The 13036-nt window shown below is 43.7% G+C and overlaps 2 protein-coding genes across 3 annotated transcripts; both read left to right on the top strand.

The window, feature by feature from the left end:
- The first annotated feature begins 334 nt into the window (after nucleotides 1-334).
- olig4 (oligodendrocyte transcription factor 4) lies at nucleotides 335-1081 on the top strand. The gene has a single exon (XM_085932419.1). The coding sequence runs from the start codon at nucleotides 335-337 to the stop codon at nucleotides 1079-1081; it is 747 nt and encodes a 248-aa protein (XP_085788545.1).
- Nucleotides 1082-4150: 3069 nt separating this feature from the next.
- bsdc1 (BSD domain containing 1) lies at nucleotides 4151-7450 on the top strand. Of its 2 annotated transcripts, none has more exons than XM_085932667.1 (11): nucleotides 4151-4271; nucleotides 4806-4860; nucleotides 4935-5051; nucleotides 5173-5340; nucleotides 5455-5509; nucleotides 5571-5686; nucleotides 5774-5842; nucleotides 6017-6101; nucleotides 6183-6572; nucleotides 6772-6875; nucleotides 6955-7450. In XM_085932667.1, exons 1-11 carry the CDS (start codon nucleotides 4261-4263, stop codon nucleotides 6982-6984), a joined length of 1200 nt encoding a protein of 399 aa, XP_085788793.1. In that variant the 5' UTR covers nucleotides 4151-4260; the 3' UTR covers nucleotides 6985-7450. The 2 variants fall into 2 exon arrangements, with proteins under 2 accessions (XP_085788793.1, XP_085788792.1); XM_085932666.1 differs by having other exon boundaries at nucleotides 4157-4271; nucleotides 6183-6605.
- The last annotated feature ends 5586 nt before the right edge of the window (nucleotides 7451-13036 follow it).

The following is a 13036-nucleotide window of genomic DNA, read 5'->3' as shown; positions in this document are numbered from 1 at the left end:
CGCAGGACAACGCGTTTGTGTGTGTGTGTGTGTGTGTGTGTGTGTGTGTGTGTGTGTGTGTGTGTGTGTGTGCGCGCCAGTTGAGGCTGAACATGTGGCCCTTCTGCAATTGGCTGTAGCTCTAAGTGTCTCATTATGCGCCTTATTGTTCCTTTGTTATGGTGGCTGTATAAATAGACCCCAATGGGCCCAGAGAATGACAGTTTAGACAGACTGGTCATCAGACTCAAAAAGCAAAGCCAGACTACGAGGAACACGCACAGATTGAGGAAAAACGACAAAGCATCTGACATTTTTTTTTTTTCCTTTTTCTGCCAGTCTTGCTTCAACCAAGATGGATTCTGACGCAGGTTCCACCTACAGCCGCTCCTCATCCCCTGACCTGGTTGTGGATGACTCAGCTGGGAGCTTCTTCTCAAACAAGATGTTTCAGACGTACTGCCACGAAAACCGCTCCGGCAGAGAGGCCGACCAGAGCGGGGACGGTAAAGCCAAAACCAGATCGCAGCTCAGCAAGGAAGAGGTGCAAGACCTGAGACTGAAAGTAAACAGTCGGGAGAGGAAGCGGATGCACGATTTGAATCAGGCCATGGATGGCTTGAGAGAGGTCATGCCCTACGCTCACGGCCCGTCGGTCCGCAAGCTTTCAAAAATCTCCACCTTGCTCCTTGCCCGAAACTACATCCTCATGCTGTCCAGCTCATTGGAGGAGATGAAGAAGCTGGTGGGGGACGTCTACGGAGCCAACCAGAGTCGCGCCGGCCACCCGTCCATCAACCCTGCTGCATCTGCACCTGCCCATCTCCCCCTGCATCCTCTGGCCCAGACTCTCCACTCTCTGGTGGGGAGCGCTCAGCACCATTCATCCACCCCGGCGGTCACAACAGCAGTTCCAGCTCCGCACTCGCCTCCGTCGAGCAGCTTCCTTAGCTTTCACGCTCCGGTCCAGAGCCTTCTGAAGGACCCGCTCCACCTGACCAGCTCCTACAGGCATTTCCCCGGCATGCCCTGCCCATGCTCACTGTGCCAAACTTTGCCCACACCGACCTCTTCGTTGCACAGCTTGGCAATGAACAAGTAACTGTGCAAGTGACAGCTGGCGTTTCCATCAAGATGAAGGAGCAAACGACGTGAAGATGAACAAAGTGCGGACTCCATGACTGGCGCTGCAATTTGTACATAATGTAGATACATTTTTCCGCCATGCAAACCGCTGCTATTTTTTTTACGACCGGTCTCTTCTGTATTGCTTTAAGAGAAATATTCAAAATGCACAAGGGATTTTATCAAGAGTAGCAAATATTGTAATTTATCTGATGAAGAACCATTGTCAAAACCTTGATTTGGTATGTCTTTTTGTAGAGGATTTTTATTTTCATAAATTAAATTTCTTATGATCATAACACTTTGTGTGCTGATATTCTTATATTTTCATTCATGGGTTTTTACAAGTTTTCTTTTTCAGTTGAGTTATAAGGACAAGGACAAAAGCAGTGGGGGGGGAAAAAAAAAAAAAAAAGGAGATTTAGGGTATCATTGGTTGATAACCAGCTTTGGAGGCAGCGACCTCTCAAAGAGCAAAAGAGGGACAGAAGGCCGACACAAAGCGACAACACACAAGCTGAATGTGGTGTCCATCCATCTTTACCTCAACAGGGTGTAGGGGATGAAAGGACAACACAGGCGCCAGGAAGCCGCGTCACTTTTGTCCGGCACAGGCGAGGGACGTAGCTGTGTCCTTAAGAAGATCTGGGACAACTATTTGTCACTGTCTCATCATGACTTGCTTATCTGCACACAAAGGGCATCTATGTGGCCAGTCTATCTGAAGGTTTTTTTTGTTTTTTTTCATAAAATCCTTCATTTACTCCTGGTGTAAAATGTATTTGCACATAGACTTGATCAAAAGAAGAATGGGCTAAAGTGCAAACACACTGATTACCATGAAGATGATTTAGGCAAACAACACAACAATGACTCGCCTTCACTTAGCAACAAATCAAGCGTGTAAAATACATGCTTATCCTCCCACGGCTGACAGATGATCTGCAGATCAGGGGAGAAATGAAGAGATGTAACTCATTCTCAACCACCTTCCTCTTCGGGCCTCCCGAGAGCCCTGAATGGGCTGGAACAATAGCCATGCGTGGGACACAAAGGCCGGGGGTGTCCGAGCTCTCGTGCCTGAGACACAGCCCCCCCCCCCCCCCTCCCCATTCAATCTACATTTCATCATGGTAACAAGCGCTGTCAGGCCAAAAAGCCTGACACCCTCACTCAGCACAAAGGCGGTTAGCTCTAATATATGAGGCTATTGACAGTGTAAGGAGCCCCTGTCAGTGCTGGGGAATTGTCAGCTGTGGGATGTCTCAGTGGGGGGAGGCAGCTGCCACACCAGGCCAGGCAAAAGCAAGCACTGAAGCTTCTGGCGTGCATGGGGACCGAGCGCCGTGGCTGCATCACCTGGTGCCTGTCCCCTGACACACAGACCAGAGGTCCTCCCTCCTTTTATCAGGGCACAGGTGGGAATGGGAAGCAGAACACATTGCGGAGATGAGTGGAAAGCGCCCTCCCTTTGGTCAAGGTAGATAATTAGAGACATTGACTTGTGCAAAGCTGGTGTTTCCTGATCGGCACCAGATGGTGTTAACCCACGGCGTGGCATGGGCAGTCTGGTGAGAACGTGTCTGTGGGTGTGAGTGCGCTGCGCTGCGTAATGGATACCCCTTCTTAAATCATACAATATGGACAGGTCCTCTGTGGACCATTATGGCCTGTCATCAAGGCAATGTTAAGCAGCCTCAGCAGCTTTGGGTTGCAATGATAGATGAGGAGCAATGTTGCAGAAAAAAAAAAATCATTTTTCAAAATTGATTCTCAAATTGTCATCTGCACTGTAGCACTGTCTTCATTTTTTGGGATTTGTATGAGTATTTAATTCATCTAACTGCACCTTCTCAATATTGAGATTGTTATTGAGTTGCTAACTTTAACTCATATAGTATACGAATATTTTTGCACTACGGTATAGTATTTGTATGTTAAAATGGTATTTTATAGTTCACTGTAAATCATGTCACTGGATAAAACTCATTCATGCCTTGATATTGTTAACAGATGGATATGTTAACCGATTCAAATTGTGATCAATAGAGAAGCCCTTGTCTGTCTTGGCTCATTCAATCGGCATTGACAGAGTTAATTGGCACACTGAAAAACCCAATTAAGGCAAAAGAGACACTGGACAGAGGATACATATTGCAGGACATATGCACACATGGTGTAGCGTCTGGATGAAGGCTATCGTCAATTAAGTGACAACACACTTACAGAGCTTTGTTGTCTGTTTTTTTTTTTCTTCATTTGAGCTTAGTAAAGCCAACAGACGACCCCCCCAGCCCCCAAACACGGAATACATACTAATGAGTAGAAAGCACAGCTGCTGAGGGGTCAGGACACACACGCAACGCACAAACGCACGCACGCACACACACAGCCTGTCTCGAAGTCGTTCATCAAGGCAAGGTTGAACAACTCGTAATTTTTGGGAGCCGACTGGTTAATATTGTATAAGATCATATTATGTCTTCAATGTTGCCCACTCAGCATCCATTGAAGCCTGCCTGGTCTTCCTGGAAGGATGATTCCTCCATCTGTGGTCCCTTCTCTAGTGTTTTTTTTTTTTTGGGGGGGGGGGGGGTTGTCCTTGCTTGGTTTGAGGGAGAAGGGGGGGCGTCATTAATACTTCTCAAATGTGGCCTGGTGTAGCCAATATGACATATGATTACATTTTTGTATCTCATTTTTTGCAGGTCAATGGTACCGTGAGGCTTTAAAAAAAAGTCAATTCTAAGATTAAAATATATATTAGAATATAACCCCTACCCCTAATGAAAACAATTGATTTGCAACTGCAAGACATATACACTTCATAATCTTTTATGATTGTCAGGTAACCTGTGCAGAACTTAACCATCTCTGCCTCAGCTATGCAGCAGAATTTAAAAAACGCGAAATCTTTTAGAATTGGTCTTCTTAGACCTCCGTAGATAGTAGAACGTGACGACAACAAAATAAACACGAGATCTAAAGTAAAAACTAAAGGTGAGCAAAGTAAATTATTAGAGTGATATGTTTTTACGTATATGTCAATATATGATGATGAAGAGGCAGCTATAAACAGTTTTCGTCACGTGTGTATTGCTTTGACGTAACTGGGGTGAAAGTTCAGAATACTGGTGATGATGTCATCTTTAAAAGATGGCTGAAGGGTGAGTGTGAAGTCGCGCACATTAGTTTTACTTTTTAAAAGTTGCTTTTGTTGTCCGTAAATGAATTCGCAACTCAAAACCTTGCGTTGTTATAATCTTTTTACAACTACAGCTCACGAACGGCAATTACTTTTCTTTTTTTTTTAATGCTCAGGATCGTTAGAGGAAGTGCGTTTGTTTACAAAACATAGCATGGCTACCGTTAGCTTAGCTTGAATGTATTTGCGCTCGACGACGTTAATCGCCACTTATCGAACAATAAAACAGAATAGTGCATTATATCCACGCTTGACGCGTATATTTAACTTGCCAAATTGATTTACTAAGCATCGATAGAGAACAGCGAAGCGTTTATTTTGCCAGACCGTTAGCCTCCAACAGTCACAACCGTTAGCCAATTCGTTGCAAATTGGAGCAGAGTTACTAAACGTTATACGCAATCCACGATGACTTTGCAGCAGGAAAGTGATTCTGGGTGCATGCAGATTTTTCAAATTGACGTATATCGAACTAATATGAATCTTACGATGACAGAGAAAGCTGGTGGGGAGGCTGGCTTCATCAAAGCTTCCAGGCCGTCAAAGACAAGGTAGTCATTTATTTCCACATCATATTTTGGCCTGAGTGTTTGCTCCAATTATAATATCTTTATTTTCATTGCAGTCATCAGAGGCCTTAGAGTTTATTAAGCGAGACTTGACAGAGTTCTCCACGGTCGTGCAGCATGACACAGCCTGTTCAATTGTGGCCACAGCCACTGCGGTCAAAAACAAGCTAGCGGTAAGTTGTTGCTGTCTATTTTGTCATTGCATTTTTCTCTCTTATATAACAAACAGTGCTATGTTTTGTCATACATTTGAACGGGCTAAACATTTATGGCGCATTTCCCCATTCTTCCTAGGTTGAAGGCTCATCAGAGACCACAGAGAAGGTGAAGAAGAGTCTTTCTAGTTTTTTGGGAGTCATAACAGACACACTCGCACCACCCCCTGATAAAACCATCGACTGCGATGTTATCACGTTGGTGGCAACACCGGCTGGAACAACAGAAGTCTACGATAGCTCAAAGGTGGACCTTTTACTTTTATGGCAGTTCATCGAAATAGTACAGTGCTGACATTACAACATTGTGTCAAGACTTTTCTGTCAATATGCAAAACTAAAGGAATTAATGACTCTACAGGCACGTCTCTACAGTCTGCAGGCTGATCCTGCCACATACTGCAATGAACCTGATGGTAAGACATGCACTCAGTGGCACCAAGTTAATTATGATATAATTGTATTTATTTTTTTCAGGCCCCCCAGAGCAATTTGACAACTGGCTGTCCAACTTCAATATGGAGGATAAGAAAGGCGATATCGCTGAGCTGTTGATTAGCAGTCCCTCAATACGAGCGCTTTACACAAAAATGGTACGTGTACTTCAGTCATGCTACCGTGAGTTGCTTTTAGCAAAAACAATCAGAAAATGTTGATTTTTTGTTTTGTTTCAATCAAAGGTTCCGGCAGCGGTTGCCCATTGGGAGTTCTGGCAAAGGTACTTCTACAAAGTATTCCAGCTGGACCAGGTAAGCGCATCCTTCAGTACATGGTGCATATTCTTCAAATTAAGCGTAACCCCAGCATGCGACTCGTTTCATAGGCTTTGGCGCCTCCTGCTGCCTCGTGTGAATATGAGAGATTGGAATGATAATGAACTTCTCGAAAACATTTATGATTTCTGTACTGTTCTGCATTGTTAGGAGGAGGCACGGCGCCTGGTGCTGAAGCAGAGGGCAGAACAGACTTCCCAAACAGAGACCCTTGGCTGGGAGGAAGAGGAGGAGGGTATGCTAGCAGCTAGCAACCTTCTGACTCCATTTTTCAATTTGACTCATTTCCACTAAATGGGCTTCCTGTTTCTGTTAGATGATTTTCTTGGTACCGCGTCCTCATCAAGGCTCAACTTTACTCCCCCTTTGGACACGAGCTCAACGCAAGCGCCTACCCCTTCGATGACCCCCGCAGCAACCACTTCGCTTAGTAGTACAACGCTGTCTCCCGCTGACGAACGCGACGCCACCCTCTCAGTTAGCAGCGACAGCGTCAGTCTGCCAACGCAGCTGGAGATGGTCAACACCCATTTGGCAAAGAAGCTGACCGAGGTCACTGTGGACGATAGTGTAGACAAGATGCCTGAGCACACACAAATGCAAAGTGGAACCCAGCGAGAGGTCACTGCGGATACAGCAAAAGTCGAGGCTGGAAAGGAAGAAGGACCACATGACCTGAGAGTGTTTGAGCTGAACTCTGACAGTGGCAAGTCTTCGCCGTCTAACAATGGCAAAAAGGGTACATTCCTCCGAGGTTACTTTTTCTTTTTGATTTTATTGTCGTCAGACATTTACTGCTCACAATCAGGTTAACAATGATGCATGTCCAACTAAATCCTTTTGAAATAATATTGCAGCCAAGTTGACAGAAATGTCAAGGCTGTAATTCAGCTTTTGTCCACCAGGTTCTAGTACTGACGTGAGTGAGGACTGGGAGAAAGACTTTGATCTGGACATGACAGAAGAAGAAGTTCAAATGGCGCTCTCTAAAATTGAAGCGTCTGGAGAGGTTTGTCTTGGATATCATTTTTACTCGCTTATGAATCGGTGGCATCCTTATGAGTGTTTTTTTTCTTCCTTCAAACTAGCTGGAAGAAGACTGGGAGAACTGGGAATGAGCGCCTCTGCAGCATCAACCATGTCCCTGCCATCCAAGCTAGTTCTCTGCAGATGAACCATGCGTTGTTAAATCTTTGTCCACACTGTCACCTTGTCATAATTGTCAGTTGGAGATTTTCCAGACGGGGTTTGGACCAGTTCTGGTAAACCTGTTGTAAAGGGAGACAAGATTTAGGTCGGCCTCTAAAGCCAGACAACGTGACGGACCGGCCCTGACTATTTCTTGGAGCCAACCCGGAATGCTGAGCAAATGTCACCAGTAAATAGATGGAGTTTGTAATCAAGAAGATGTGTTCCCACAACGATGGAGGAACTCCTTTTTTTTTTTTTTTTTTTTCCATTATGTACGTTTTGCTGGCTTAACTGTAGGTTAAAATGGCATAAGTGCTGCTTGTTACCATTGGGAGAAAATAAATACCACGGCAGTCATTTTTGATTATTATTAAAGAGCAATTATTAAGCCTACCCTTGCCTGCCTTTTTTGTGCCAATCTCTAAATTCCCTAGCAGAAGTCTTAACACCCTTAGATTTTCACCCATTTTTACATTATAAGCTCTAAATGATTTCTTTGAATTTTTAATTCAAACCTGCCAAGTTTGACAGTCACTCACAAAACTATATTTTTGTTTTGTTTTCCTCGATTCATGGCCCTAGTGAGCGCGATCGATCTCTCAAAGTCATTTCACAAAAAAGTACTGCTGTCTGCAATTGAACACGATGCAAATCATTGTATTTCCCTGGAGTTATCTGATTGCGCAATGTCTTGCATGTCTGTTATTGACTGTCTTTGAGACTCACACTTGGATGACAAAGTTCTTCAACCTGTTACATTAATTTTCTATTGGGTTGCTTTCAGTATGAATTCTCAATTGTTTGTGCTATTAAAAGTATTATGAGATATTAATAAGTTTCATTTTTCTTGCACCATGCACAGAATTTTATTTTACACTGAGTACCGTGAAATCATAACGATTCAAAAACAAATCAATGTAAAATATGATAGCTGCCACAGAAATTCGCCGGTCTGTATAAAACTGGTTGTAAGATCCCAAATAAAACACACGAGGTCGGTGTTGTTCCACTTTGTTGTGTTCCTTTCAGACTCTGCCACTCCTTTCTTTTCTTGTGGCAGACGTGGATTAAGCACATTTCCCCCACATGACCATTGTTGACCATCTGTGCCTTTATTGATGCAAATTGTTTTCACACCGAATCCCTCTTCATTTCACTAAAGCGACCATCATCCAGATTTTCTACGCGGCTTTTGTAATTGCAGTATTGTGCTTAATACGGGCCATTGCTTTTCCCCATTTTTATTTAGATTAGTGGAGCGTGATTATTGAATCATAAGTGGGTTGACCACTTGGTCTAAATGCAGCAGTTGTTTTTTTTTTTGGTCACATCACACCATTAACACTGATTGGAGGTTTCAACAGAATCTTGATCTGTGATCTCCTGCATGTAAACATTGCCGCATCTCGCAAATTCACCCCAGCAGTCTTGTGAAATACTAACTACTCACTTTTATAGAATTATTTTATGGCTCCTTCACAATCGCGCTGTAATGGATTGTGCATATGTTGCCCTAACCGGACCCCAAATTACACAGACACCATATACGTTACATTCTTTCTTCCTCACTTCTCACTTAGTCAGCAGAAAGGCTATAAAGGAATTTCCTGTTGAAGCCCACCACCCAAGCTTCTCTTTATGTGTGTGTTTACACTCCACCACTAACGGTCCCGCTAGCAATTGCCAATATCATGCTTGGATCATTTGACCAAACAAAAACAGTGGAGAGAGGTATATATGAGGAGCATTCCTCATAATCCATTGTTGACAGAACACTTCCTGTATCCCATCTCGCATGCATGCCATCAACAAGTAGCTACATCTGTCACACACAAAAAAAAAGCACACGCTAACCACAAAAGTGTAAAGATGAGGTCATTGTCTTCTTATTCTCCATAGCCTGAAGGGAGAAACCCTGTAACCGTCTCTCCCGCCTCCTTTTGCCTTTCAATAAGCACAAAAGACTTGCTCTGAGGGACAAGACAGACACCATTGGAATGTGTTGCCAGGGTTTCTATAACTAACGGCCTCTGAATTCAAACTCATTTCATCAGTACGCTTGTCTCCGTTACGACCCCGCGCCTCTTTTATGGATCCCAAACACGCTTCTCGTATTCACTTTCTCCTTTGTGGTGGATTAAAATGTGTGAGTGAAGATAGTTGATCGAATTCCGCTTTGTCAGAAGTTAGAATGAACATTTGTGTTTCATGCATAAGAAGTGTAAAATAAAATGAACCCAAGGACTCTTAAGATGGTCTTTTTTTTTTTTTTTTTTTCCGTGACAAAGATTTTTCTAGTGGTGGGAACTGGCCACTTTGTTTGGATGAAGCAGTGTCTGGGAGGAATGTGGGGTTTAGTTGAGGAGGGGATGCAGGGGGGGGGGGGAGGAAGTATGATAACTCCCACCCTATTCAGATTTATGGTCAAAACCAGAGGCTCCTCTGGGTGCACGTTCGGGGACGAACAGACTACTCTGCAGCGGCCAAAGCAAATGTTTAGTCACTCAACCTTTCCCCATTCTTTACGTCTGCTTTTCTCCTCTGCGCCATCTTATGGGAAAGTCAGCTGAAGTTCCCTTCTGGCTGTCTTTATCCTCGACATGTTCTTATTCTTCGTGAAGAGCAGCCGTACAATAAAGAAGGAGATTTCTTCTTGAAATCGCATATTGGCATTTCAACTTCTTCACGATGGCCAGTTAATAAAACGGAAAAGTCTGCACAAGTCACGTGGGTAGCCCGGGTTTCCCTCTCTTTTATGCAATGACTATTTGAATTGTATGCATGACACCACACACACACACACACACACACACACACACAGATCCAAAAGAAAAGATGCACAGTGCATCTTTTCAGTAACAAATCAAACCTCAGTAGCACATTTCCTTCCTTCCTTCCTTCCATCCTCTTTTCATTACTGTCCCATGCAGTCATTCATTAAGTCTCAGTCTGCTCCGGGATACCATTCAACTGTCCCTCAGCACTGTCTGCCTTTCCCTCATCCGTTAAGAAGACCACACACGTTCCCTCACATCATCTGCTCATTGGAGATAACAACGTATTTGGAGTTTGACTGCAAATTCAACTGTCCAAATATTGCAGTGATCTCCTGTCAATTTAGAAATTAAAGGTAGGCTGATGGAAAAAAAGAAATAAAAATCTCTCTTGCAGGCAGTAGCGTAAACGGAACTTGAAGAAAAGACCCTCCCGAGAGATGAGGTAAAAGGTCTGATGAGGACGAGTGTGATTGTTTTAAAATAGAGCGGCTGTCAACACACTGCCAGTGTGTGATGTAAGACTTCTGCCTGCTTTTACATATTTTATTCATTCCATTCGGCTGCTTGCTTTCCTCACTTTGAAATATTCAAGTAACTATTCAATGTACTGCCTAGGAAACTTTGATATTTTCTTTTGGGTATACCTCCTTTTACTTTTTTCTGAATTTTGGAAAAAAGAAAAAAGGCGAATAACTAGTTTTCAAATCAGACACTAGTAAGAACTGTTCACATTTGAAAATGATGAATACAAAGTGCTAGAAACATCTCTATTTTTAAAAGTGAAGACAATTTGCAATTTTAGTATTGACACAAAAATCGATGCACAATTGGTCTCCGTGGGCCAAATCTGGTCTTTGCGGGCCACAGATTGACAAGCCCAATCTTTTTGGACCCAAGATCTAATTTTCAAGCAGCCAACCTCCCACGATCAAGCCTTTTCCAGGCTGCATTACAAGTGACTGAACATTTCAAGAGCTGGAAAATCAAAAAAACGGTAGCATGACCTTCTTCCTCAACTCTGCTGATGCTGCATCTCACCAGCCAACCCTGCTGATCCTGGCACGGCGGCCCTTGGAGGACACCATCCCAATCCAGGGGATCCGATTGACTCTGTGACGGTGCCATCTGCCCCTCGACAAGATTACACACAGCACTGGGCCAAGATATCCTCAGGCGGAGCAGATTAAATATGAAATATAGGGCAGGAATAGTTGTGTCACTGCATGTCTAGATTTAGTGCTACCATATCGACCTGCTTTAGTGTTTGTCACTAAGGCCACGGGTGCATCTGGATTTTCAATGTTTTGTTTTCCTCTATGTCTAGCTTTCCTTCCCAGAAACAGAAATCCCTCTCTCCTCTTAAAATGTGTACCAATGTTCCTTTCCTTTGGGCTGCTTGTTTTCTAAACTTGTTGGAGGTTTATTTGGGCCCAAAATAGGATACGGTGAGTGAGACAACAAAGAAGGAACAAATACGGTTGCTATGGAAACGGTGTCCTTTTCTCTCCGAGGTACAATTGGATGGATTTTTTTTTTTTTTTTTTTTGTAGCTCCAAATTAGTTGAATCCACTCCCAAGTCTCACGCTATAACCTTCAAGTGATTTTCTCTTTTTTTTTTTTTTAAATTGCATTTGGGATATTACTTGGAGGGTCTGGCATAAAAAGCTCTCATGATGCCCAAATTGTGCATTTGAATGGAATTCCATGAACCATGTCGTTCTTCTCAATCTCGTATGAATGAAACTTCTCATCAGACGTGTAGGAGGAATTTTCATGGGGTGGGGGTCGTGTCATCTCTCGGCTCTACCCAAAAGAACGTTTGATGGTGAAGCAATCCCGAATTCTCAGTTCACATCGCATGCATTGTGTGTCCAGTGCAAAAAGCGTTACGCACGTGAAAACAATGGCAAATATGGCAGACTTGTCATGTTTTACTCTGACTAGTGAATACTTTTGCGGTTTCCACTTCCTGGCTGCGGCGTTCTTGACTCATCTGGTTTTTCACTTCTTTGTAAACTGTTGTTCCCATTCTTTTCTCATTCAGCTAAGTGTGCATCACATTTCCATCAATCTTTCAGCTCATCCTTTTGGGGGTCTCTTTCTGTGATTTGCCTCTGCTGGCTCATTAGGCCCGGATTCCAAGCTGTTTGCACCGAGTGGCCATTTGTGGATTACTCACCGAGAAATCATGTGGCACAATTGAGTTACTAGCGGTTACAGAGGCCTCACTTACTGCTGAGGCATGTGGAAAATGCTCCTTTTTAAAACGCCATTCCCAGCCAAAATGTCCGTGAGCCTCGCATACAAAGAGAGCCTTCTCTTGCCCTTGTTCCCCCTGAGGCGCAAGTACTATTGCTGCCTTTTGTCTGCTGATGTGCTTCCCGGACAAAAGACACATAGCAAAACACTTCTACTAGGATCCCACAAAAATATCTGTCTTTTTATTCACTTTCAGGATGAAATACTGCCTGTTGTCTAGGCTGTAATAACTGACCTCCATACATGCCATTGAAGTCATTGAACGCAAAAGTTCTCGTCTAACTTCCTTGTAACTCACAAATATCAATTGGTATTCATAGTGCAGCTATTAAAATAAAGAGCGAGTTATTTAAAGGTTAATGAAAGATCTTTGGTTTTATCTTCCTGCCGTCACCAATACTGGCTGCCATGGCGACGCACCCATCATTGATTTATGCTGGAGATAATTGAGAGCAGCAATGAGTGTGTGTGTGTGTGTGTCTGAGCTCACAGGTGTGAACACGGACACACACACACACACACACAGAAGCACCTGCACATTTGCACCTTCTCACAGCCACAAAAACTCAAGCAGTTTAGCATCCCCTTCATTTTTGGCAAGCCCAGTAGTTGTTCCTCATTCAGACTGGCAACTTAAGCACTTGAGAACAATTGTCGCTCATTAACACACACATCTGTTGCCTGCCAAGCATTGGGTCCCGCCTCCTCTTTTTGTCAGCCAGAAAGGCGGGACCGCTCCGTTTTTCTTGCTCTTCATCACCAGGCTATCTGAAGCCCTTTACAGCTCGCTAATCCTGATTGGACGCTCCTTTCACCCCCAGGGTCCCAGTGAGAGTGTGAAACTAATCCAAGCAAAATGCTTTCACCGATGGGAATGGAAAGGTAACTATACCTCTGTCTTCTTTCAGCCCTTTCCTCCTGCAGTGTTTGGAATGGTTTCAG

This window comes from Syngnathus leptorhynchus, chromosome 15 (genome assembly GCF_054491065.1).
Source record: "Syngnathus leptorhynchus isolate UIUO chromosome 15, UIUO_Slep, whole genome shotgun sequence".
Lineage (NCBI taxonomy): Eukaryota > Metazoa > Chordata > Actinopteri > Syngnathiformes > Syngnathidae > Syngnathus > Syngnathus leptorhynchus.
Note: the sequence above shows the minus strand (reverse complement) of the source record. Positions and strands in the feature narration are given on the sequence as shown.